This window comes from Pinus tabuliformis, chromosome 2_2 (assembly GCF_031772625.1).
Source record: "Pinus tabuliformis cultivar Carrire ecotype Pingquan chromosome 2_2, CPIR1, whole genome shotgun sequence".
Classification (NCBI taxonomy): Eukaryota; Viridiplantae; Streptophyta; class Pinopsida; order Pinales; family Pinaceae; genus Pinus; species Pinus tabuliformis.
In genome coordinates this window covers 392,335,618-392,362,735 of record NC_142300.1, presented here as the reverse complement: position 1 = coordinate 392,362,735, position 27,118 = coordinate 392,335,618, and the positions used below count along the sequence as shown (strand labels likewise).

The 27,118-nt window shown below is 32.9% G+C and overlaps 1 protein-coding gene across 7 annotated transcripts in view; it reads left to right on the top strand.

Annotated features, from left to right (window-relative positions):
• LOC149192918 (ABC transporter G family member 39-like) overlaps nucleotides 1-26,816 on the top strand; it is a 49,656-nt gene extending 22,840 nt beyond the window's left edge. For 3 of the 7 annotated variants that reach the window (XM_089404731.1, XM_089404732.1, XM_089404730.1), the window contains exons 2-23: nucleotides 1,014-1,390; nucleotides 1,500-1,620; nucleotides 3,113-3,201; nucleotides 3,295-3,379; nucleotides 3,463-3,622; nucleotides 4,062-4,138; nucleotides 4,248-4,301; nucleotides 4,433-4,825; nucleotides 17,287-17,568; nucleotides 17,677-17,993; nucleotides 20,295-20,455; nucleotides 20,565-20,668; nucleotides 20,761-20,905; nucleotides 21,116-21,247; nucleotides 21,345-21,460; nucleotides 21,795-22,127; nucleotides 22,225-22,515; nucleotides 25,104-25,318; nucleotides 25,406-25,633; nucleotides 25,748-25,919; nucleotides 26,060-26,314; nucleotides 26,400-26,816. In XM_089404731.1, coding sequence (XP_089260857.1) covers nucleotides 1,080-1,390; nucleotides 1,500-1,620; nucleotides 3,113-3,201; nucleotides 3,295-3,379; nucleotides 3,463-3,622; nucleotides 4,062-4,138; nucleotides 4,248-4,301; nucleotides 4,433-4,825; nucleotides 17,287-17,568; nucleotides 17,677-17,993; nucleotides 20,295-20,455; nucleotides 20,565-20,668; nucleotides 20,761-20,905; nucleotides 21,116-21,247; nucleotides 21,345-21,460; nucleotides 21,795-22,127; nucleotides 22,225-22,515; nucleotides 25,104-25,318; nucleotides 25,406-25,633; nucleotides 25,748-25,919; nucleotides 26,060-26,314; nucleotides 26,400-26,669 — 4,311 coding nt within the window. In that variant the 5' untranslated portion in view covers nucleotides 1,014-1,079 and the 3' untranslated portion in view covers nucleotides 26,670-26,816. Of the gene's footprint in view, nucleotides 1-370; nucleotides 464-1,013; nucleotides 1,391-1,499; nucleotides 1,621-3,112; nucleotides 3,202-3,294; nucleotides 3,380-3,462; nucleotides 3,623-4,061; nucleotides 4,139-4,247; nucleotides 4,302-4,432; nucleotides 4,826-17,286; nucleotides 17,569-17,676; nucleotides 17,994-20,294; nucleotides 20,456-20,564; nucleotides 20,669-20,760; nucleotides 20,906-21,115; nucleotides 21,248-21,344; nucleotides 21,461-21,794; nucleotides 22,128-22,224; nucleotides 22,516-25,103; nucleotides 25,319-25,405; nucleotides 25,634-25,747; nucleotides 25,920-26,059; nucleotides 26,315-26,399 lie in introns of those variants that run through there. The other 4 variants (XM_089404727.1, XM_089404728.1, XM_089404733.1 and 1 more) reach the window with 3 other exon arrangements.
• The last annotated feature ends 302 nt before the right edge of the window (nucleotides 26,817-27,118 follow it).

Genomic DNA, 27,118 nt, shown 5'->3' with positions numbered 1-27,118 from the left:
TATGTTTAAATAAAAACTAATTAATATATATCTCATATAATATTATATACTTTAATGCCACTTTAATATCAATTTTGAAATAAAAATTATATTTTCAAAGTAACTACCTTGTTGATAATAAACCACAGAAGATAATTCGAAAAGTCCATACAGAAGAAAACAGTAAATGTGATGACTCCGTAAACCATAACCACACAAAATGTAAAATGACTACCATGTTTAAATTCAAAGTGAGGAAAGCCTATTCTAAATTTTGGAAACAATGTTAAGATTTCTTCTCGTTTCAAGCTACAAATGGAAATTATTTCAATAACATTAATTTAGTGAATATTTTAAATAACATTCATTTCCAAATGGTTAATGTTTACAGCTTTCACTGCAACCTTACAGGGCAATAGCTGGTTATGTTGAGCACACGGGTGCACAATTTTCTGTGGGGAGTAAATCCGAAGCATAAGAGGAGGTACCTTCACATATAATTTTCTGTTTGAGGTGTCTTAAAATGCTGGGTGCATAGCTCTTATCAATGTGTAAATTATATTTTTATTTTTTTTTCAATCTGGCGCAACTGTATCTTTATTATTATGTACACTATATCATTTTGATCAACACAAGAAATTGAACAAATAATTTTATATTAAAAAATATCTAAACAAAACAATAGATTACCATTTATCCTAGCCCCAAGAGTTAGCTCAATCCGTCAAATCAAGTGCCTCGTCCATGGGAGGTCACAGAGTCGAATCCCGAAAGCTCTTGGGGTTAGGTCAGTAAATAGGCCGAGGGGTGTTGATGCCTTCGGGTGCGTCCACTCAGTGTTGAACAACCCTGGATGTAGCGGCTACCCATTGACCCGGGTATGGGTGAACCAGAAGTGAAAAAAAAACCATTTATCCAAAACACTTCTGTTAATAACAGTTCAGTGAAAATGTTAATAATTGAGTTCTGTGTCTTTCAATGAAAATGTATACATTAGGTGGCAACTCACAGTGTAATATGGGTATGAATCGCAGGTCAAATCACCATGTAAGACGTGCATGAATGTGCCGACTAATTAAAACGGTGTATTGAAGGAGGCAATGGAAAGCGGCGTATTCGGTAGTGGCAGCGATCGATTCCCAAGTCTGTCATCGAGTTCAAGAGCACGCAGATGCGAGGAGGAAGAGTTGTCATGGGCAGCAATAGAAAGGCTACCCACATACAATCGTCTCAGAACTTCCATACTCAACGACCTTCTAATCAACAATCAATCAACGGGACCGAGTCACAGCCAGATCGACGTCACAAAAATTCCGCCCGAAGCTCGAAAACTACTCATCCACAGGCTCGTGGGAGTGACGGGCGAAGATAATGAACGCTTTCTGCTCAAACTTCGTGAACGACTCGACCGGTTCTCAACATTATACACCCTCTTACCTATTTTTGGAATTAGCTTCAATTTATATTTTATATATATATATATATAACTAACGTCATCACCTTGTGTTTGTGCTACTCAGAGTGGGAATTGTCGTACCGGAGATTGAGATCCGTTTCCAGGAACTGAATGTTTCTGGCGATGTTTACGTTGGAAGTCGAGGATTGCCAACATTAATTAACTGGACAGCCAATATAGTCGAGGTATTATTTTTGAAATTTAAATTTCATTATTTATTTTTTTTAATTTATTTTTACCAGAGATTTGTGAATCATAAGAAAAATAAAATACTTTTGTATATTTATAATTTTAATTTCTTAATTTATATTTTAATTAAAAGAAAATGGTGAAAAATTGTGGTTATAAAATATATTTATCACTTTATTAATGTGGTTGTGCTAATTGATAAGGTGTGGATGGGTAGATTAATAAACTATGGTTTACTATAGTTGACATTATTGTTGCCAAACAATATGGTTTAGGAGGGTTGACCATTGTTGAATAAGGTTGACCATTAATATAACAATATATTTATGTCACATTAATGTTTGTCAACCACTGTTGATGTTACATTGGTGTTAATTTTAATGTTACATTAATATTATATTAATGGTTGAAGAGGGTTAATGACTCTCACAATAATTAAACATGGTTGACAGTGGTCAACCTTGACTGTAATATTACATATTTATGTTACATTAATATTGTGAATTGTTACATTAATATTTGTCAACCATAGTTACCATGATTGATCATAGTCAACTATTAATGTAACACTGTATTTATGTGATATTCTTGAACCAGGTTATAAGAGCGAAAATTGGTGACCATAATTAAGTTTGCTTGACTCTATATTTGAACATGGTTGACTATGGCTAAATATAGTCAAGTTATGGTTGACCATGAACATGGTAGTCCATAATGTTCATATTGATCATAATTAACTATATTTAATATTATTTAATTATAATTAAAAATTGTTAATAAAAATAGACCCAATAATTAAACATAATCATCATTAAAAAATCATTTTAATTAATCTTTCAGAAATACAATATCATTTTTAATAATAATCATCATTAAACAATCATTTTAATTAATCTTTCAGAAATACAATATCATTTTATATTAAAAAATTGACTTAACATCCTTTTTAAAATTTTAACTTATTATCTTAATTCAATTTCCCAACTTTTTCAATTCTTTCAGCCTTAAAAAATTATAAATCAATATTCATACATAATAATTCTTTAGATTTCTCACTTTTCAAACTAAATTCTTTGTATATTTATTTTGAATATAATTTAAACAAGATAACTGTTATCTTCAGTTTTTAATAAACCAATGGTGCAAACATATATATAAACGCTATAAAGAAAGTGAACTATTATATCATATTTTATTAAGATTGGATCATTTGGCATTATATCGGTCCAGAGACCAGAAGGAACCTTTTCCACGACCCAAGAAACTCTTGTTCTACGAGCGTAACCAAAGATTTTGTGAATTTCATGTCTAGGAGTAAGAAATTCAATTTATATTTGAATATCTATATAGCGATCATCGCATTATTCGTCCTTCCAGTGGATTAGACGTTTTAATCACTAAGCCATTATATACTAGTACTAATATCAGCTGGGTTGCATAGCTTCGATGACATGTTTAACAGAAAAATTTGTGGAATGTTTATTGCAGGACATTTTGGGAAAGCTTCGGTTGAGTGGAACTAAGAAGAAAAAATTGACAATTCTTCACAACGTCAGCGGTATCGTTAAACCCGGCAGGTAAATATATATCTTGAAAGTTTTTAAGTTGAAATATTGTCAGTCATCGAAGGTCTGGGTTGATTTGCGATTTGTACAATTAAAATGATGAAGAATGACGTTGCTTCTTGGGCCTCCTGCCTCGGGCAAGACAACTCTGCTCTTGGCACTTGCCGGAAAGCTTCCAAACACTCTTAAAGTAAGTATTCCTTCAAATCTCAATTTCCTGCTCTTATATTTACTCAACAATATCGAATCATTCTGTACAAGGTTTTGATTCAGGTTGAAGGAGAAGTGAAGTATAATGGGCATGCCCTGAACGAATTCTTTCCAGAGAGGACTTCTACTTACATCAGTCAGCATGATACTCATATGGGAGAAATGACTGTTAGAGAAACTCTGAACTTTTCGTCTCGTTGTCAAGGCGTTGGTTCAAGATATGGTATTTTTTTATTAAATTCTAAATGTTTAATGTTCATGGTGTGTGTCTGGTTGTCGATGGATTTAGTTTATTATCCTGGGTTATTTATAAAATGATATTTTCGTGAAAGTGGTAATTGAGCAGAGAGGTTTATTTTACAAATAACTATATAAAACATTTAAATAATATTCGTCATTAAAAAATTACACATGAAGAAATTAAATTTCTAAACTTACCTTAGATCCATATTTAAGATAGATCTATACTAATTAAGTAGTATAACGTTCCTTACTGATCTAGTTTTAAGATCTATATTAATATGAAAATCAGCCTTCATTACAGATCTGGTTTTAAAATCTCTATATTCATGTGAAAATCTACACATCATGAAAAATAACGATAGTCTAACTTTTTGATCCCATGATTAAGATCCATGCTGAATAACCAGTCTTGGCTGCAGATGCGTTGATTGAGCTTTCCAGAAGAGAGAAACAACTAGGGGTGAAACCAGATTCCGACGTTGATGTTTTCATGAAGGTGCCCACCTCAAAAGTGGTGCAGTTCTGAATTTAGTTAATAGTTTTTTAATGAAAAATGATGGAGCTGAAATAAATATTTTGAACTGTTGTTGAATATATATATGTAGGCAACAGCAATAGAGGGACAGGAAACCAGTGTTATGACGGACTCGGTTTTGAAGGTAAGACTTCTTCCTACTCATCTTCATTTTAACGCTCAAATCGCGAATGGAAGGTACATTTTGTTCGAATTCATAATCACAGTAAACATGTTTATAAGAATTATGACCTAATGTCAAAATATTTGGTACAGATTTTGGGGTTAGAGATATGCGCGGATACGATGGTAGGAGACAATATGCGGAGAGGTATTTCGGGAGGTCAGAAGAAAAGACTGACAACAGGGGAGATGATGGTTGGAGGTGCCAAAGCTTTCCTGATGGATGAAATTTCGACGGGGCTGGACAGCTCTACCACATATCAGATTATCCGATGCTTCTCCCATTTCGTTCATGTTATGAAGGCGACAATGGTGATTTCTCTTCTGCAACCTGCGCCTGAAACCTTCCAACTCTTCGACGATATAATTTTGCTTTCAGACGGTTATATCGTGTACCAAGGACCCCGCGAATTTGTTGTGGAATTCTTCGAGAGCATGGGATTTAAATGCCCCGAGAGAAAAGGCGTTGCAGATTTCTTGCAAGAGGTAGCGCTGTTCACGTTCCACCTATTGATAGAATAGAAAAAATAGCCAGCTAAAAACAACTTTTTCTAAATGCGTAAAAATGATAAACCTGCAGCTAAAAACAACTTTTTCTAAATGTGTAAAATAGATCAAACTGAGATATTACCCTATATATTCGATATCTGACCCGGTACAAACATTTTTGAAATATTGAAAAAAGTTACCATCGTACATACGTTTTGGACGAACAGAGTCAGTATACTAACAGATATATCTACAACCTATATTGATATCTTCTCATTCCTTTTTATATATATTTTCCAAATCTTTGGTGGAAGATATATTGTTTGAAATAATAAAAATAATTATGATAACTCAATTTTATATATATATATGATAATTTAATTATATATATACTTATAGCCTATGTTAATATTATTTTTATTTTAAAATATTTTTAATATAATGGTTTAAAACTAAATTTAAAATTATTAATATTTTAATAAACAAAATATATATAAAATAATAAAAATAAAAATTTAATTTTAAGGTAAGTTGGATGTTAAATTAGTGTATAAGAACCCTCTTTATTTATAAGACAAGGGAAGGGACTCACCTAGATGCACGAATTTAATTATGAAAGTCTACCAATGTATATATACGCTAGCCTCTTCTAAATCTGAATCTATAATTTCTTATCACGAAGCAAGTGCTTTTAACCATTATACCCACTCAAATTATATATAATATAGATTATATATTTAAAAATATTATTTTGACGAGACATGATATGATATTACAATGATGCCGTAGATGAAAAATAAAATAATAATAATAATAAAACTTAATATGAACTCAATTAAAAAGTAATAAAAATAATAATATAATTAGATTTGTTATATTGTAAATTTATTTTTATTAATAAAATGACAAACAATTTTTTCCAAAGAAAATATAATTTTAGAAGAATCAAATATTTGAAAATTTAAACCTATAGTATCTCAAAAATTCAAATAAAGATATAAATATGCTAGGGTTACATATATAAAATTAGTATTTTAAATAATTAGTATAAAGCTATTTTAACTATGATTTATCAAGTATTGAGATTAATTAGAAAAATTAGTGTATATTGAAAGATTTGATCCTTCTGGGTGTTAGGTAGACCCATCTTAACTCTCAAGAGGAATCACATTATATAACATGGATTCAAACATTTTAAATATTTATTCCTTTAATTATACCCACATAGACCCATGGTAACTCCGGATCTATCAAGAGAGGAATCAAATTTCTACAATCATCTTTTGAAATGCAAAACTTGAAAAAAAGATTTGCAATTCAAGAAATTTGATCCTCTTAATATTTAATAGATTCAAAATTAAAAATATATTTATCATTATTTGTCTTTGGTAAATTTTTTTATTATAAATATTAAATTTTTATATATTTATTTAAATTTTGAAATATAAATTGTAACATAATAAATTCATAATTAAAATAAATCTACATTAATATATAATTATATATTTCTTTTAAATCAATTTCATTAATCATTATAAAACATATAACTATTTATTTATTCAATCATTATAAAACATATATGAGTTAAATTATAATTATAATTATAATTATATATATATATATATATATATATATATATTACATTTCAATGTTATATATATTATTTGTGTTTTTATAAATATTTAAATTAAATTTGTATATTCTAATTAAATATATTTTATAATTTGTTTTTGTTTGCTAAATTGTGTGAGTCTTGAGATGACTACATCTTTAACCTTTGGTTTAAGAAAATATGATCTAAGGGCATTTAATCCGTCAAAATTACCTGGGGATAGTGCCCTGACCACACAGCTAAACTGGATTTTTGTCTAGAAAATTTTGAATCTATGACCTTCACATCATAGAGTGCCTTAGCAATACATTCCATCACCATCTATTTTACCCTACATAAACTTTATATATATATTCAAAAAACTAATAACACATATAATGAATTGTAATTTAATATTAATAACATTATTTTTAAATCATTTTTATTTTTATTAGCTATAAAATATTAATAATAAAAATATACATTTTTATTTTTAATTATTTTATTTTATAAATTAATTTTAATATTATATAGATATTATTTATATAAATAATTTTTAATGAGATACTAATTAGAGTTAATTGATAGAAATTGATAGATTGGAAAATGTGTTGTTATCCCCATATATATATATATATATATATATATATATATATATATATGAGTATTTGATGTCACAAACACTTTATTGACAAGAAGGTGCCTTATTGTTATACTTGACAAAGAAAAATGACATTATTCATAATTTGCAAGAGTGCAAGAAAAAAATTGAACAAGAAGTTAGTGGCCTACAAAATGTTGTGAAAGATGACCATGACTCATCATAGGCTTTTGTTACACTTAGCTTTGAAAAACATACTACCTACATTAGATCCCAATTTTTGAGCAAAATGGGATATACTAGATGAGGACTTGGGAATAATGGATAGTGAATTTATGTTCCTATTATGCTTGAAGTGCATAAATCTAGAGTAGGTCTTTGAGGTGTGGTTGATGTGAGGAAGTTATGCTTCAGAGTCCGCTTCGACAAATTCAAGTAAGTTACAGAAATAAGTATGACGGAAATAAGACAGAAAGTTCTAGATGAAGTTTTAGATGCACCATAGCTACTCTAGAAGTTTTGGTATCGGAGCCCTGTTATAGTCCTGAGTCTGTAATCTATAGACAGAGTTCTAGAGAAAGCCAGACAGCCTTCGAAAGGCAACTCTGTTGATCATTGGGCTGAGTAGATAAACGCTTTCTTTAGTCTATCTCTGGTTTAGATTATAAAATATGGCAAATCTGTTACGCTCATTTTCCTCTATAGATAGAAAGGTCATTACTGAAGTTTCCTCTCGTTCAGCTGAGTCTGAAAATAATGAAAATGAAAGTCATGAGATAGTCGAGGATCCTTCTAAGTGGACTCCTCCTGCTTTGCATGCTACTGATATATATAAACTCCCCATGACTTTTGTCTTGAAACGAAAGACTTTTCTGAAGGAAGTAGAAATTACTATAAAAATCTCTGGACCTTCTACTCAAATCCTTGCTTTGAACTTGTTCTCTAATGATGAAATTTAAAAATTTCGTCAATATGCTAAAGACGGAAAATATTTCTATCTTCATTTTGGGGGGATAAGAATAGGTCTTGCTCCTTTGTTTCGTCATGGAATTAATACTCCTTGTATTGCCGAACTGTTTGATACCCGTCATCAGAATTATGATCATGCTAGGATCGGAACTATTATGGGAAACCTTGCCACAGGTTGTCAGTATGGGACAATCTATCCTGACTATGCCATCAGCCTGAATGATGTACATTTGAAAGATTGCTGGAAATTATTAACTGGGGTTCAAGGGTTAACTATGGCAGAAGAAAGTGAATACCTTTCTGTAATAGGGCAAGCTTCATTCCAACTTACCAATACAGCACATCCTAAGCTGAAACAGCCTGTATTGAAAGATTGTGTCACTGTTGGTTTATCAAATGCCCAAGTTGAAGGTGTCCTATATGACCCTACTGAATTACCTGGAAACTGGTATTTCCAATATAAGTCTATTGCTGATGAAAAGAAGCCTGAACTAAAGGTAAAACGAGTTGCTATTGACAATGGTCAAGTAAAATTGATTCCTCCAAGGCCAAGAGTACCTCGTCCAATTACCAAGCAGAAAAGATATGTGTTTCCTATTGCTCCAACTGAAGTTCCGTCAAGTAGTCATGATTTGTCTGCCCTACAAGAAGTCAGTCATAGTGAACCTTCATTGTCACCTAATGAGTTGTACATACCAGAGTCTAAACCATTTTTACCCACTGTAAATAAAATGCACCGCATAGGTTGTTTTCCTCCTGTCGAAGAATGGCAATATGCCAATCGTAGATATGTCAAGGGTGGCAAGTGGCCTCCTCGTACAAAATTCTGTACCACCTCCTCATCTTCTAGACAACCAATTACTCGTGCAGATTGTGCTCCATTGATTGAACATAATGCACAAAATACAAATGATCTTGATCAGACATATCAGATCGGAAATTATTTAACCACTTGGTGTGCACATGCAGAAGAAGTTTTAGATGATTTGGGATGTCAAAGTGAATTAATTCTAGCAAATCTTAAACTTCTACATGATGAGCAAACTGCTGAACAACAAAGGAGAGAAGAAAGAGAAAGAAGAAGAAGAGAGAAAAAGAAAAAGGAATCACAGCGTCCAAAGTTTTCTAAAACAATGGAGATTCCTAAAAAATGGGAAACAAGTGATTCCCAAGAAGAAGTAGCTGAGTCTAGCAGTAGCCAAATTGGCTTTAGAGTAGAAAAGTCAAAGCCAACTACAGTGCACCGAAATAAAAGCGAATTGGCTACTTTTGAGAATGCTGCTACTCTATTTCCATCATTCATAATGCCCTCCCTACAGAAAGCCAATATGTATAAAGAGCCAAAATATCCAAGAGTTGAAGAGGATTTATTTGCTACTAATTCATCTGGATATGTGCTAGATTTGGATAAGTCTAAGAATCCAGCTGAATCAATTAGAATATGGATTGGTGCTTTATACCAAATGCAAGTAGTGTCCAAATTGGATAATTTTTCAATTTTCTTGCTAGCCGAAAAACATATGGCAGGTATTGTGTGGGATTGGTGGATGTCTGCTTCTAATGAAGAAAGACAGAATGTTGCAGCGTTGGGTTTAGCTACTTTAGAAGTTTTGTTGCTTACTCAATTTGTTCCAGAACCTACTGATGAAAGAAAGCAAATAATTACTGATTTAACTAGAATGGAGTTGAAAGATTTAAAAGATCTAGATCAGTTTGGATCAGAATACATGGCTAAAGTTTTTAAAGCAAGTTTAAACAATGATCCTACTCAAAAAGTTGCTTTCTTATCAAAGTTACCTGGAAATTTAGGAGACATGATTATGAAAGATATTGAAGTTCAAGGTAAAAAGATTGAACAAATCTATTGGATAGATCTCCTATTCCGGTGTCAAGAAAAGGTTAAGTATTTGTGCTGGCAAAAACAGGTTCATAATGTTTCTCCAAATCTGAATGTTTGTCGTTCTGTATTACCCTGGACTCCTTTCAGAAAAAGAAGAACTAAGAAATATGGTAAATACAGACCAAAGAGAGTTTCTAATCCTAGAAGGCCATTCAGAAAATTTAGATATGTTAAAAAGAGGAAACAACCAAAAAGAGATAATGCTTGCTTCATGTGTAAGCAAGAAGGACATTTCGCCCGAAAATGTCCCAAGAGTTCCTCTAATAAATTGAAAGCCTGTTTTGAGATTGATGAATTTGCAGATGACTGGTCAGTAGTCGATTCAAATGATGAAGTATCTGATGTATATATTTTAACTGATGCTTCATTGTCTGACACTGATTCTCTTAATGATGTCAGCCAAAAAATGAATATTTGTTATTCTGGTTTTGAAAGTGAACCAAGTGAATTTGAAGAAGAAGAACATCATTATAGTGATGAGACCGATACAGAAGACTTTACAGAAGAAGAGTCTGATCATTCTTCTATTGAAACTGTTACTATAGCAGACTTGAAGGACTCATTTCCCAATTTAAATTCCTTGCCTCCACAGCCACTTGTTAGTTCTTTGTGTCCCTATCATAAAACAGTTGCGTCTTCATCATCATCATCACTCCCTGTAAATAATTCTGTTTTAGAAGAAGAAAATGCATTTCTCAAAAAGATAGTCAAAACCACTGATCTTCTGTATATTCCAGTTGAAGTTCAAGTCCGTGGTGAATGGATTCGTGTTGATGCCTTTATTGATACTGGTGGCTCCAATAATCTTGCACGCCCATCTCTTTTTAAGGGATTATGGAAGCCACTGCAACATATTCTTAGATCTGAAACAATTGGTGGATCTGTTAACCTTACCCATTATGTTGATAACATTTCTATGAGACTTGGGGGGGTTACTATCAAAATCTCTGTTATTCAGCATTATGATGCTTCTGCAAGCTTATTTTTAGGTATGCCATTTATTAACTCAGTACTGCCTGTAACAATAAGTGAAGAAAAAATCATTTGTAATGTCAAAAAGAAAGCAGTAGCAGTTCCAAGTTTGACAATGGCAAACTCAGAAGCTAGAAGGGAGCAGAGTCAAAAAAAGGTAGGTACCAAGAAAACAAAAAATGAGTCTCATGATTGGAAAGAAGTACTAATGATATATGAGGCCAAATCACAACCTACCCAGAAAGCAAATAGAGATCCCAATTGGTCAGCTGAACAGATTACTTTGCATGAGGAATTGTTAAAATGTTGTTCAAACAATCCTCAAGCATTCTGGACTACAAAAAGTCCACAGCAGGAAATTAAAACATTGCATGATAATGGAGTAACCGGCAAATTAATACCATGCACCCCTGCTGAGGAAAAAGAAATGAGAAAGCAGATTCAAGAATTGTTAGATCTTCAGTTGATTGAAAAGAGTGAATCTCATTACTCATGTTCCGCTTTCCTTGTTAGAAATCATTCAGAAATAGTTCGTGGAAAGGATAGGATGGTTATCAATTACAAGCCTTTAAATGCAATCACCAAAAGTTTCAATTATCCTATGCCTAGACAAGAAACTATTATGCAGAAAATCCAAGGAAGCAAGATTTTTAGTAAATTTGACATGAAATCAGGATATTATCAGATTCAAATTGCAGAAGAAGATCGTCATAAAACTGCTTTCACATGTCCTGCAGGTTTCTTCCAATGGAAGGTTGTTCCTTTTGGATTGAAGAATGCTCCTGCCTTCTTTCAGAGAAGAATGGATCATATCTTCAGTAAATATGATTTCATTGTTGTATATATTGATGATATTCTTGTACATAGCTCAGATTTAGAATCTCATTTGAAACATTTACAGATATTTCTTGATGAGGCCAAGGCACATGGTCTTGTTTTGTCAGAAAAGAAAATGATCTTGTTTCAAGAAAGTATTGATTTTCTTGGAATACATGTCAGCAATGGGAAAATTCAGATGCAGCCTCATGTGTTAACAAAACTTTCTGAATTTCCTGATCAGCTAGCAGATAAACATATGATTCAGAGATTTATAGGAATTTTAAATTATGTACATAAATATATTCCAAATCTCTCTGAAAAAACTTCTCCAATTCGTCAATTTACTAACAGAGGTTGGTCTGATGAAGCTACTAAAGCGGTTCAGTTGCTTAAGCAAGAATGCCAGAATCTGCCAGCATTAAAACCGCCAGGTAATGGATTTTTGATTCTACAAACAGATGCATCAGATAACTTTTGGGCAGCCACTCTTCTTGAGAGAAAAGGAGAAGGAGAAGAAATTGAAGAAGTTCTTTGTGCATATGCATCGGGAGAATTTCAGAAACATCAAAAAGGTTATTTCCCTGCTGAAAAAGAAACCCTTGCTATTTTTAATGGAATCCAGAAGTTTGAAATCTATTTGGCTCCTGCAAAATTTTTAATTCGGACTGATTCCATGAATTTTAAATACTTCTTGAATGCAAATATTTCAAAACAGTTAGCTCGAGGAAGATTGTTAGCATGGCAAATGTGGTTTCAGATGTATGAATTTGATGTTGAATGGATCCCAGGAAATTCTAACTTCTTAGCAGATGCTTTGACAAGAGAAATGAATAAGGTTCATGTACATAAACAAAGTATGTTTGATATTTCAGGTAAATCTGCTTCTGATGATAATTTTGAAACTTTTGTACAACGTTTTAAAATATTAGAATTCCTCCTACCCGACCTTATGGAAGAAATAAAAAAGGTAGTTGGTTTAAGATTAAGAAGAAATCAGTGGATTCAAAGATGCCAGGCTTGGCAGCATAAAAATGTTGGTGTTTTTCTTAATCTTGACGAAGAATTGGTAAAGGTTTATCCTCTACCAAATTTACAGGTAAAAGTTTATTTCAAATTGTTGGATGACACATGGAACAACCATTACACTCCAGAAATGATCAAAGTTCTAAAGACTTTGAACTATTATCAAATAATTCGTGGAATTGATTTCTCTGTTGCTGTTTATGTCTCTGCAAAAATGTTAGATCTTGAGGAAGTGAATATGAACGGATTAGTTGAATGTTTTTTAAAATCCCTCAGGATTCCTGATATGTTCGAAGAATTAGAGGCAGCCTTTTTACAACAAGTGGATGAAAATTTTGTATCTACAGATTCTTTTCCACAATATGAATTGTTCCAGCCTTTTGCTGACTGGGAAATAAAGAATGGCAGATGTCAAAAGAAAGTTCAGACAAAAGCTTCCCAGTGTGTGATGAGAACCCTTCAATATCTCAGAACTTTTACAGAGCCATGGGATTATCAGAGTATGGAATTTCGCAATCCGATAGAACCTAATCCGTTTGCACAGATGTATGGCAAGGATAGCATTCTAGAATCCACATTGGCCGAAAATCCAGAACAAATAAAAAAGGTTTCTATGTGGCTTCAAGAATTCCATTCATTAAAATTACCAGAAAAAATCTCAATGATTAAAACACTGGAACCGATGCAAGGAAAGAGAGGAGTATTAAGATTAATTATCAATCAAAAAGCATTAATAACTATTAGTGTCTCCTCCGGAAATTGGACAAAAGATTCTGTATGTCTGATAAATCTGCTATTGTCAAACCGTGTATGTTCAGCAATGATATTTGAAGTTGGGATCAAGGACATGTCAGTCATCAATGCAAATTGTGGGTTCAAGCAGGAATCGAGCAATCAGTTAGCATGTTTCAGATTTTTCGATGGGATTTGTTAGATGGGGTAGAGTTGGCAGTGCAGTCTTTGCCAGACTTTAGAAAAAGTAAGAAAGATACCTTCCTTGGGATTGAAATTGATCCATTCGCATATGTGAACAGATGGAACAAAGATGATTATCTCTTTCCATCAAAAAGCCTACGGAAAACTACAGATTCCATAAAATTTTCGTATGACGCAGGCCAGAGTTCACATGCACCACAAAAAGAGGCATCTTCAATAGTAATCCATGACTATAAAGGAAAAGCAAAATTTGGAGAAGAAAAAGATACTGTCTTTGTCGATGTCTATCAAGATGCTCAGGTACAAAATGACCCTACTTGGGAAAAGGAATATTTATCATGGCTTACGTCTTCATGGAAGAATCCACAGGAAATGCTTTCAAATTTAACATATTCTTGGCAAAGAATAAAGACCCCACCAGATTCAGAGTTTGAAGCAGATTTTGATAGTGATAGGAGTCCGCAAGGTTCATGGTAAAGAATCTCTTGTCAGCAATGTGATACTGTTGATCACATGTTGTGACAGGAATCTTTGTACAAAAAGAAAAATTGAGTAGACACCGTCGGTGGAAAAAGATACCGACAGGACCCTTAATTATTTCTATCTTATTTCATGTCTTAGCTAAGTTAGATTCGATTTTAGGCTATTTAAGAAAGAACTCTCAAAGAGTTCTGCATTGTCTGTTTTGCAAGTGAGTGTGTGTGTGTAATCAGTGCTCTCATACTTGAGGCTATCTATGGTGTGTAATCTTATTTTGAATTAATATTGAAGCCTTCTGGGCCGCCAGTCTGAGGACTGTTTTGTTCCAAGATCATCGCATGGAATGAGATTGTAAGGCGTGTTGGAGAAGCGAAAGGGAGTCGCGCAGTCCACGCATATCTCTGGTTGATGTGAGGAAGTTATGCTTCAGAGTCCGCTTCGACAAATTCAAGTAAGTTACGGAAATAAGTATGACGGAAATAAGACAGAAAGTTTTAGATGAAGTTTTAGATGCACCATACACCATAGCTACTCTAGAAGTTTTGGTATAATAAGTATGACGGAAATAAGACAGAAAGTTTTAGATGAAGTTTTAGATGCACCATACACCATAGCTACTCTAGAAGTTTTGGTAAACTAGGTTGATGGAAGAGCATCCCCTGTTAATTGCGTCGCATAGATTGATAAATTTGTTGATAATGTCATTGTAGATGACAATGTCATTGTTTTAAATGTTTTCCACCCCTATATATGCACTAGAATTTAAGCCTACAAAATAGTAGTATTGAGCTTTTTACTCATATGATTTTATCCAGGAATAAAAAGATGTTGATTATGTATTTTTCATCACTGTAAAAACAACGAGAAAGACTAAACCATGAATCAATGCCGATGATCAAGATCAATTGTGGTTGGATTAATGGATGGTCATGGCATCATTTGAACAAATGTTTATAGACTTCATACCATTGTGTCTCATCGAAATTTGCAGTCATACAATGTTTCTATTGTTGTTGCTCCCTTAGTTTTGTTTTTGGGGGCAGAGTTTTATGATGGTAAAGGTTATTGATTTTTACTAATCCCTCAATTGAGTTATTTTTAGGGGGGAGGGTGAGTTTGATGTTGATATAGGTTGTTGATTATTGCTAGTCCCTCAGTTGAGCTTCAACAAGGTAGTTAAAAATGATGAAATATATAATTTTCTTTGCTATATTTTTGTTTATTGTCTTTGATTAGTGTGATGGTGACAATGTTCAAACATCTTCACTAGTGTTGTTGTAATGCGTTTGAGTTGAGTTTTCATGCTTACAATCCTCATTATTTGTTTTTTGGTTAATGATGTTGCTTTTATTTGAATCTTTTGTCTTGGTTTTTTACTAGAGTTTATTTTCTCTAAATCATTTATGAGGATTTGTCACTATTTTTCTTTCTTGTTCTTTTACAACATCTTCTACTTTAGAGATCAACCAACTTCATTGAGGTTTCTAGGCTCTCATCTTCATGTTTTTGGTAATTCCTAATTGGAGTAGGCTTTAGTTCTCGCCATTCAGTAGATGTTGCGGGATCTACAGTTCGAGCTCCATGTTTATGTCCATCTTTCTCTCTTTTGAAGAGGAGTTTCTTTCTTGTAGGATTTTTTTCCTTTTCTCCGTTTATGAATTTGTACTTGGGTACCTTACCCGATTTCATTATTGCAACCCAATTTTTATTTATGTTTACTCTCTATGTTTCGATTAAATAAAGAATTAGAATTGATCTTTTTCAACATACATCTTTCCACTAAACTAAATGTTACAAGTTCATATAAAATATCATAACTTATTGTTACTAACATCGGAATCATTTAAAGTACCCCTCTCTATATATATTTATATACCTAATAAATGATTAAAAAATCTTACGAAATATAAATATATTTTATAATAAAAAAATAAATATTATTTTAAAATATAAATAAAGACCCACATTTATATTTCTTACCATTCTAAATGAAAAAATAGTCTCAAAATTTTTAAGATTTTATTGATAAAATAATAAAAAAATATTTATTTTAATAGTTTAAATAATATTTAGCTAGCATTGTAATTTCTATTTTTAACTTCTACCTGTTATTAATTTAAAATATCCTATTTGTCAAAGTAATTTAGATTAAATGATATGGTTCACTATTTGTATATCAAGTAATTTGGGTTGGGTTTCCAAAAACATATTAACCATTATGATGTTTATAAAATATTAGTTCTATCTAATGAAATAGTAGCAACAATTTCTACTAAATTACCAATATAAAATAAAATATTTCATTTAAATTAATTAACTAATATATAACAAAACTTATAATTAAATATAAAATATAAGATTTCCCCATATATTTTTAAACTTAATTTAATATATATTTACATAAATATAAACTTAATTTAATATATATTTACATCAATGCGTTTTTTTATGCATCCTCAAATCTACCGTTAAGGAAAAATTGTTATTACATCCTCAAGTTTATTCTGGCCTGTAGTTGTATGAATGGGTTAATTCATTATATATTTACATCAATGCGTTTTTTTTAATACATCCTCAAATCTACTATTAAGGAGAAATTGTTATTACATCCTCAAATTTATTCTGACCTGTAGTTGTATGAATGCATAAAAATAATAGTTATTCATTTACGATCATTCATATACGGTCCCCACGTTTTCAAGGGATAGGTAATTAGTTTTCTTACATTTAAAAGATTTAAAATGTGAACTTAAGTTTTTCCATCTATTATAAATATCTACCAAAAACCCTACACCTAACTTAATAACAATTTTAATATTATTTATAAAATATATAGGGATCAATTTTATAATCTACTTTATCAAAAAAATTGGTTTGATTATAAATTTTATGAACTTCAGAATTACAGGACAATTATCACTAATAGTATAATTTTACTGGGTCGGTAGATTTAACACGTTCTTGTGACACAAATCTCTTTCAGGACGAGTCTAAGTAGAATTAAGCCCCAGGTGCACAATTGAATTCCCGTACATTTATTTTTAATTAATCTCTACTCACACATTTGAATTCCTGTTCATTGATCCATGAATGTGTAGGAAATTCATATAACTGTAAAGCACTATGAACTGATAAAATCCGCTCAAATTTTATCTGCTGGGGAATAGGTGACTTCGCTTAAAGACCAAGAACAGTACTGGTGTAACACGAGCCAGGCATACCGATACGTTACAGTGAAGGAGTTTGCAAATGCATTTCAATTTTTTCACGTGGGAACCAATCTCAGAGCGGAAATGTCAACTCCATACGACAAAGAGCAATGCCATCCCGCAGCTCTCTCTACAGAGAAATACGGTCTAAGGAAAGCAGAACTTTTTAAAGCATGCTTTGATAGACAACTTTTACTTTTGAAGAGGAATTCCTTCGTACATATATTCAGATTCTTTCAGGTAAGAGAATGGCAAGGGATGATAAATAGTATTATTACTATCCAAATTTAGTAGAATTTCAGTTTAGATTTCTTAATTCTCAATGGATTCACTGCTTGTTATTGTCAGATAATTTCTGTTGCTACGCTGGCTATGACAATTTTTTTTCGTACAAATATGCATCACAGAAATCTGGATGACGGGTCCATTTACTTTGGGGTTCTCTTTTTGGGTCTCGCCATGAATATGTTCAACGGAATTTCAGGAATGCCGCTGACTATTGAAAAGCTTCCTGTGTTTTACAAACAGAGAGATTTCATGTTCTACCCTGCTTGGGCATATTCGCTTCCAATATGGATTACTGAAATTCCCTTTTCTTTTATGGAATCTGCTGCGTGGGTTTCTCTTACGTACTATACCATTGGTTTTGCCCCTACTCCAAGCAGGTAAAATATTGTTCACCATTGCAGCAAACAGGTAAAATATCCTTCAGTCAAAACATTCATCTAGCAATACATGCACATATTGCACCAAGCTGCAAAATATTGTTCAGTATTTTACATATTGTATAAATGCATGATGCAGAGGGTCAAACTAACCCACTCAAAGGTAGCACATAGACAAGAGCACTATAAGCTTTGAAATTCACATAAACAATGTTGAATAGCATATCGATTGAAACTGATATAACGCATAGACAGCGGAAATTCCTGCGTTAAACTGGGTCAACTGGCCTTTCATTAAACTTAAATAATTTTACAAAAACTTGGTTTACAGTGAATCAATGGACTCCCTCTGAATCTCAAAACCATACAATCTTGTCAAAGGCTTCAATGGGCATTCAGTACTGGGAATGTGACTTTCTTCTTCATCCACTTATCTGTTACTGCGGGTCTCAGTCTCACATAGAGTCACATACAATGAAAAGAATTTCTGCTGAACCACAATAAAATTTCTCTTTATTTTACGCTGAACTGACCGGTTTCCTTTCTCTCTTTCTTTACTTCTTTCTTCTATTCTTCGTCCTCCTCAGATTTTATTTGTATATTCTCCACCCTTCATTATTCTGCAGTTCTGTTTCTTCGTCTTCCTATGACAGCGTGATTTTATGTGTATAGCTCTTCTGTTTTTGCCTCTTCCTAAGACAGTAAGCAGGAAATGAGCATATTATAGATGCTTTTATAGGTCTTTTACATTAGGAATTTCTTTAAGGATTTATTCTCACTGGTCTTTGATATGCACTACATGCAAATTATAAAAACGTGGGTAATATTTATTCAAATTTCTTATAATTATGAAAGATTTAGGCAGGGAGATTTTTCTCAAGACAACAGTTGCAGAGATGAAATTTGACTTGCCCAACTAAAATGGAGTAAAAACAGAGCAAATTTAGGCACAACAAAACACAGAAAAAAGAGAGCAAATTTAGGCACAACAAAACACAGTAAAAACAGAGTGGTTGTCTCTTAAGAATCGGACGTCAAATTACCAAAGACATATAGCAACAAATTATACTTTAGATCATAATTTCAAAACATTCCAAAGACATATAGCAACAAATTATACTTTAGATTATAATTTCAAAACAGATGAAAATACATTAGCATGATAAATAGAGGCTGCAACTCCTTCCCATGATAGATGGAGACTGGGGTTCTTTCACCCAGTAAAACAAAAAGTTAAAGTAACAAATTGTTTTTCAGTGCCCACCACAAATTGCTCCAAAATTTTCTCTCCAAAACTTCTTAGACTTACCTTGGCCAAACTTCTTAGACTTACCTTGGCCACTTTGCACCAGACTTTTACATACATGTATATTCAAACATACCTTTTTTTTAATATTTTAATACATGGTAGTCAAAATTTTAAGATACGGGATGAACTATTCTACAAAAATGATTTTCTATGTTGAGGAATACATATGTCACTTGCGGAATAGATGTTTGGATTCACCAACTCTATATTAAATGCTCATTTGAATTTAATTATCTGATATGATGGGGAATTTGTACTACTGCTCAGAACTTTTTTTAAGCCATGAAAATCAGCAACCTGCAAACAAAATCTATTTAATTGATTTGCACATGTACAACAGGTATGGCTGCTGTCAGTGTATTTAACTCTGTGGTTGGATTAATTTTCCAACAAATTATATAGTCTCCATAAATTTTTGACCATTTTTCAGGAAAAATATTTTGACACACCAAACTTTAGACTAAAATAAAATTAACAAAATTTATTTTATTAACCATTTTTCTCTTAAAAACATGGAAAATTAAACCAAAAATCATATCAGCACCTTAAAATCCTAAAATTTTCATATTTAACCCGTAGCCACTTTGAACTTGTGCAAATACTTCCAATACTTCATGGAAGTTGCGCTGAGTACTTAATTCGACCTTGACCCTATCTCTGGGGAGTATTAGTGCTGACCTCGATATCTGCATGAAATATACACGTGAGAATCTGATTTCCATATCTGTCAAAGCTCGAAACCTGCAAATGCCTTTAATAACCCAACCATGCACATGCAAATGCAAATGCCTTCAATAATGTATATAAACATATATTAAAATAAATACTTTGCATTTGAATGCGCTGTATGATAATATGGCTGTGCCCAAAAAAACATAATTAGAAACCTTGTGATTGCATATAACAACGATATTGATATGTGCCTTTTATGCACAATGCATATGCCTCACGCTCTAGAAGTGTTAGCTGTTCTAATCTCTTTTATTGTGCAGGTTTTTTCGACAGTTTCTGCTGTACGTTATCCTCCATCAGACAGGTTTAGCAATCTTTCGCTTCATAGCTGCAGTGGCTCGGAATATTATTGTCGCAGACTCCGTAGGTGCACTCACGCTCTTGGTGATGTTCATCTTTGGTGGATACGTTATATCAAGAGGTACATTACATATTTTCAAAAACAAATATATTATCAGTCCAAGGAAGGATTCAAGCGGAAGCCAAGATTTTTTGATTTTAAATCCTAATTTATGGGTTGTCTCAAACAGAGGATATTAAAGGGTGGTGGATATGGGGTTACTGGTTATCCCCTCTTTCGTACGCTCAAAATGCTATTGCAGTGAATGAGTTCCTAGCAACAAGGTGGCAGAAGGTCTGATATTATTTTATGCAACATCTTAACCAAACCAAATCTTTTTGCTCCAGTGAAAAAGATCATTGAATTTGAGTTTTATCCTGATGCAGCCAAACGATCTAATTGGATGGAAATTGCTAAAATCTCGTGGAATTTTTACCGATAGCTACTGGTATTGGATTGGTGTTGCAGCGCTCATGGGGTTCGCTGTTACGTTTAATATCTTCTTCATTCTGGCAATGCATTATCTGAACCGTAAGTATTAACCAACTTATAATGTCTCTTTCAATAAAACCTAAAATTGCAAAAGTTATTGTTAGCCTGCACAGTCTCTCTCAAATCATGATGGACGGGTTGGAAGAGATTATACAGAAATGCTGATGCTTTCAGATCCTTTGTCTATAGTACTGGCAAGTTTGTCATCACGATTTTAAATCATTATAGTTTGGATATGTTATGTTGCAGCCATTGGAAAGTCGCAGGCAATAGTTGCTGAAGATGAGATAGAAAAAGATCAAAAACAGGAAATGCAAAACCTTCCATTAAAAAGGTCAATCTTGATGTCTACACAGCAGCATCATGACACCCGAACTTCTGGTAAAATCCTTCATGGAATTCGAACTATTCCCTTTCATATCATTTTTTAATTTGTGGATTGCAATTGTGCAAGTTACTCATTTTTTAATTTCGTAAGTTACTAAGGAGCAGTGTCCTGCAGCGCCAACGGCTAAAAGAAAAGGGATGATTTTACCTTTCCAACCATTGTCATTGGCATTCCATAACATCAACTACTATGTAGATATGCCTTCAGTATGTTCTCTTTGGGCCACCATATTTCTAATTTGAAAGTTCATATTGCAAACGAAATTTGCTTAAATTTATTTATACAGATTCATTTTAAATACTAAAATAAATTCAAGTTCAATGTTTTTCAAATATTTTTTAATAAAAGAATATAAAGGCTAGATTAAAAAAAATGTGGTTGTTTCAGATTGTATTGTAAGGTATATGATTTAGATATCCAGCATCCAATACAATTTGAAACAATCAGCGTTTATTACAACACCACTGGGTGTATAACATTGACCATTCTTTTTTAGCTTCTCTAGATGTAATTAATTATTACTCATTGTGAACAATGCAGGAAATGAAGAAGCAGGGAGTCACAGAACAAAGACTTCAATTATTGTGTGGAGTGAGTGGATCATTCAGGCCCGGAATACTTACTGCTTTTGTCGGTGAAAGCGGTGCCGGGAAAACCACACTGATGGATGTTCTTGCAGGGAGAAAAACTGGAGGATACATCGAAGGATCGATTACGATCTCTGGGTATCCTAAGAAGCAAGAAACTTTTGCAAGGATTTCTGGTTACTGCGAACAAACCGATATTCATTCACCATATGTTACTGTTTACGAATCCCTTGTTTACTCTTCTTGGCTTCGTCTTGGCGAAGAGATAGATTCTGAAACAAGAAAGGTATTTTAATATTAATCAATTCCAGGGTAAGTTTAGGTCAATTAATTACTCTTGTAGGTCAACATGGTGATGGTGAACAATACTTCTATGTAAGCAGATGTTTGTGAACGAAGTAATGGATCTTGTAGAGTTGAATAAACTAAGTGGCGCTTTGGTGGGATTCCCTGGAGTGAATGGTCTGTCCACAGAACAAAGAAAGAGATTAACAATAGCCGTTGAACTGGTGGCAAATCCTTCAATAATTTTCATGGACGAACCAACAACTGGACTGGATGCAAGGGCCGCAGCTATTGTTATGAGAACGGTTCGTAGCACTGTAGATACTGGACGAACGGTCGTTTGCACCATTCATCAACCCAGCATAGATATATTCGAAGCCTTCGATGAGGTATATTTAAGCTATTCACCAAGGTATAGATGGTATATGAAGTATCCAAGGCTGATAGACTTTTTTTAGTTTAAAAAAATATTCCTTTTATTACGATTGAGATTATCGAGTACCCGAGTGGTTGTGTCGGAATTGATTGGTATAACTTAATTTTTTTATTTTTTTTGGGATATTTAATTCCTCATGATAGTTAAAACTTATATTTAATTTTAATTATTATTGAGTCAGTTGACAAACTTTTAATAATGTAGATAGAAATATGGAATAAATGTTAATTTATAACAAGATACAACAAGTATCACAGAGAATTGAGATAGGTTACCCTTCTCATCATTAATATGCATGATAATAACACAATTTTGAAGTGTTTAATAATAATAATAATAATAATAATAATTATTATTATTATTATTTCATAAAAAAATAACTAATTTACATCGACTTGTCTTATTACATTTTAACACTGTTTTAATTTTAGTTGTTACATTCTTCAGCATAGGAAGGAGTAAGTATTGTTTTCAAACTCAAAAACAATTCTTTTAAATGGTTTGGTGAAGATGGCTGTTATGTTATCTGATTTCTAGATTCACAGAAATGTCACTGACCAGCTTGCAAATTAAGTGGTGAGTGCCAATGTGTTTTTGTTGTTGTTGTGAGTTGGATAATACAATTGCTAAACAATTGTCACACAAAATCAAACTTAGCTCCTCCACATGTATTAGATCTCTCAAAAGTCTTCTTAACTATACCTCATGGCATAATGCTGTAGTGACTGCTGCCTATTCGGCTTAGATTAATGTCATCATCAATGACTCTTCCACTGTTTCAGTTGTTGGTCCACTCACAATCAGCTCCCCATCTCTTAGCTTTGGTTTTCAATTGAAGTAACCATAATCAATTTGAGGTGAGTGTTCTAAGATGTGGTTGCTAGCTGAGAGGGAGAGATGGCACAGAGGCTCATGTATCGCAAAAGCCACAACTGTGCAACGGGTTTTGAAGACTCCAGGTGGGAGGCTAATATACCAGAACACCAATAAAATGGGATATGCCACCACATCGTCGTGGAGATTCACTTCCATGTCCACAAATTTCACTTCCTTGCAGGGATTATTGTTAATTTCGATATTGTAGAAGCAATCCCATCTATCCGCGCTCCACTCCGTGAAGAGTTTTATGAACCCGCTTTGATACCATGTTAAGTTATAAACAGTGATAAATATGACACAGAACTTTACTCTGTGAAGAGTTTTATGAACCTGCCTTATACCATGTTAAGTTATGACAGAGAATTTTAATGGAAAAACTAACCTATGCAAACTCAATAGACTTAGTGAACAGGGAGAGTGTTTATATATATATATATATATAAACTCTATACAAATATAGCCAAAATTTTAAAAATAATAGAGTTTTGTAATGATTTAGGAGCTTTATGATAATGTAAGAATTTTATTTTCAAATTTAAAAAATATAATTTCTATATTATTAATATCTTTTTATTATTAAAATAAACATTATGAGTGTTTTTTTAATTAAATTGAAATTATAATATAAATATATTTTTATAACATAAATATGTATTTATATTTATATTTATCTAATATAAGTGTATTTATATATTTATGGTTAATCATGGTCAAACTCAATTCATAGTGAATTTATTTATTTATTTATGTTTAGTCAATCTTGTCAACCATGGACAACTATAATCTCCCTCTAATACCTAGTGAACCATAGAATCATTGTTAGTCATGGTCAACATAGGTTAATAATTGTCAATCATTGTCTACTAAGGTCAACCATACTAATCATTGTCAATCATGTTCAACTAAGGTCAACCATGGTCTAGATTGCCCAACAATGGTCAACCCTCCTCAATCATGGTCAACCTTATACCCACTTCAACCATTAATGTAACCATAATCAACATCCATATAACATTACTATGACTATGTAACAATGGTCAACCATAGTCAACTATGGTAAACTAAGGTCAACCATAATCTTTTATCTTAATCCCTCGTCAACCATGGTAATCATTATCAATCATGGTCAATTGAAGTTAACCATGGTATGCCTTCACCAAAAATGATGGACCCTCTTCAACCATGATCAACCCCGTTAACCCACTTCAACCATTAATACAAGCAAGCATTTTTGTAGCATTAATGTAACGTCAATCATTGTCAACCATGGTTAATCTTAATGTAACATTAATGTAATGGTGTCACAATGGTCAACATTAATGTAACATTGTTACATAGATGAAACAATACATTGTTACATTAATAATTGACTATGGTCAACTTAGATCAACTCTCAATCAACCCTATTAGAAAATTAACCTAGCATATATATTTATAATAAACTTCCTCTTTCATTAATATAAGTTTATTAATAATATAAAAAAATTAGTTTTCATATTAACCTAAAATCTGAATTTAATAAAAAATGAAATTCGCTTCGATCCAAAATTTCACTAAGATTTTTGAGAGTTGGATTATCATTAGATTTCTTTCTTCTCGTGAAAACGCAGCTCATGTACCTGTTTTACTAACCAATAACGATTTCTTCCATGTGGAAATCAGTTACTATTGATGAAACGAGGACAATTGATCTACGTGGGACCTCTTGGTCACCAGTGCCAAACTCTTGTGGAGTACTTGGAATCAATTGAAGGTGTGGCGAAAATCACACCTGGATACAACCCTGCTACATGGATGTTAGAAGTAACATCAATCAATTCAGCGGTTCGTCTTGGAGTTGATTTTGCAGAAATCTATCGAAATTCATCTCTCTACCAGTAAGCCATTATTTGTTTTATATATGTGGCGGTCTATTTTAATCGTTCAAAAACGCGGAGAGATAATCGATAGTGGTTTATGCGCAGACGTAATGAAGCTCTAATTCAGCAAATTAGCCATCCTGTCCCTGGCTCCAAGGATTTAAGCTTTCATAGGCAATTCGCTCAACCCTTTGTAGTTCAAACCTTGGCTTGTCTGTGGAAGCAGCATTGGTCTTATTGGCGCAATCCTCAGTACAACAGCGTTCGATTCTTCTTCACCCTTGCCAGTGGTTTGATCTTTGGCACCATTTTCTGGGGAATGGGCCAAAAAACGTAAGCACTAATTTCAGCTCCCACTGTCATGAAATTTAGTAATATCTATGTTGGTCAACTCTCTATGTAACGTACTTTTAGTTCTTATGGATGGGTTGTTGTAATTTTTTCCAGACACAGACAGCAAGATCTATTGAATGCAATGGGATCGATGTTCTCAGCAATTCTCTTCCTAGGTTTGAGCAATGTCGTATCTGTTCTACCAGTAGTCGAAGTTGAAAGGACAGTCTTCTATAGAGAAAAGGCAGCAGGAATGTACTCTGCTCTGCCCTACGCCCTTGCTCAAGTAAACAGTCTTTCATTTACTCTGTTATAAAATGACATTTATAATTATTTTATTTTGTGATTGGCATCCATTTTAGTATTTAGTTGAAAGTAATTAATTCTATAAATGTAAGATAGTGAAATAATATTTGTGTGGGTCAGGTTTTGATCGAAGTACCATACATATTTGTGCAAACGGTGGTGTACGGAGTGATCGTTTATGCATTGATCGACTTCCACTGGACAGCGGCCAAATTCTTTTGGTATTTTTTTATGATGTTCTTCACGCTCCTTTACACCAAATATTACGGGATGATGACCGTGGCTCTCACCCCGAATGCGAGCGTAGCTTTACTTCTCTCCACGGGTTTCGTAGTAGTCTGGATGGTTTTCTCCGGCTTCATAATTCCACGGCCGGTGAGATTTACTGTCCACTTAATTATATTTGATGAAGGTCCTCAATAAAGTCGCTTTCTCATGTTTATGTTTTTTGGTGTGGCAGCGGATGCCTGTGTGGTGGAGATGGTATTACTGGGTTTCCCCCTTTGCATGGACTCTGTATGGACTGGTAGCATCTCAGTTTGGGGATATTTCAGATGAAATGGTGATGGCTGATGGTGGTAAACAAGAAGTGAACAAATTCCTGAGGCGCTACTTTGGATATAGGCAGGATTTTATGGGACCAGTTGCAGTCGTTACAATGTCATTCGCAGTTTTATTTGCACTAATTTTTGCCATCAGTATCAAAACTCTCAATTTCCAAACGAGATAGCAAAACATTGCATTTTGTTTGTTTGTTTTTCCCGTCGCTATCACAGCTTTCAATTTCCAAATGAGATAGCAAAACAGTGTGTTATTTTTTGTCAGACCACCGAAGCCAATATTGCATTATTCGTATCATAGGGTTTAAAATTACTTCACTGCTAAGCTCATTATGGTTTGGCAGCTTGAATGTTTAAATGTTTTTTAATGTGTGTGTTTGCTATTGTTACTTGTGCACCTATAGGTTGAGTATCTTCTAGATGGTACACTAATCAAATACGGATGCATGTTAATTACATAGTGTCACTTTCAATGATTTTCCATAAAAACATGACATGGATGCTATATTAATATATTAATTATATGTGCTACATCTTTAAATTAAAAAAGTTTCATATAGTTATGATTTTAAATATATAGAAAATACTTTAGATAACATCTAATCAAATATTATGAAAA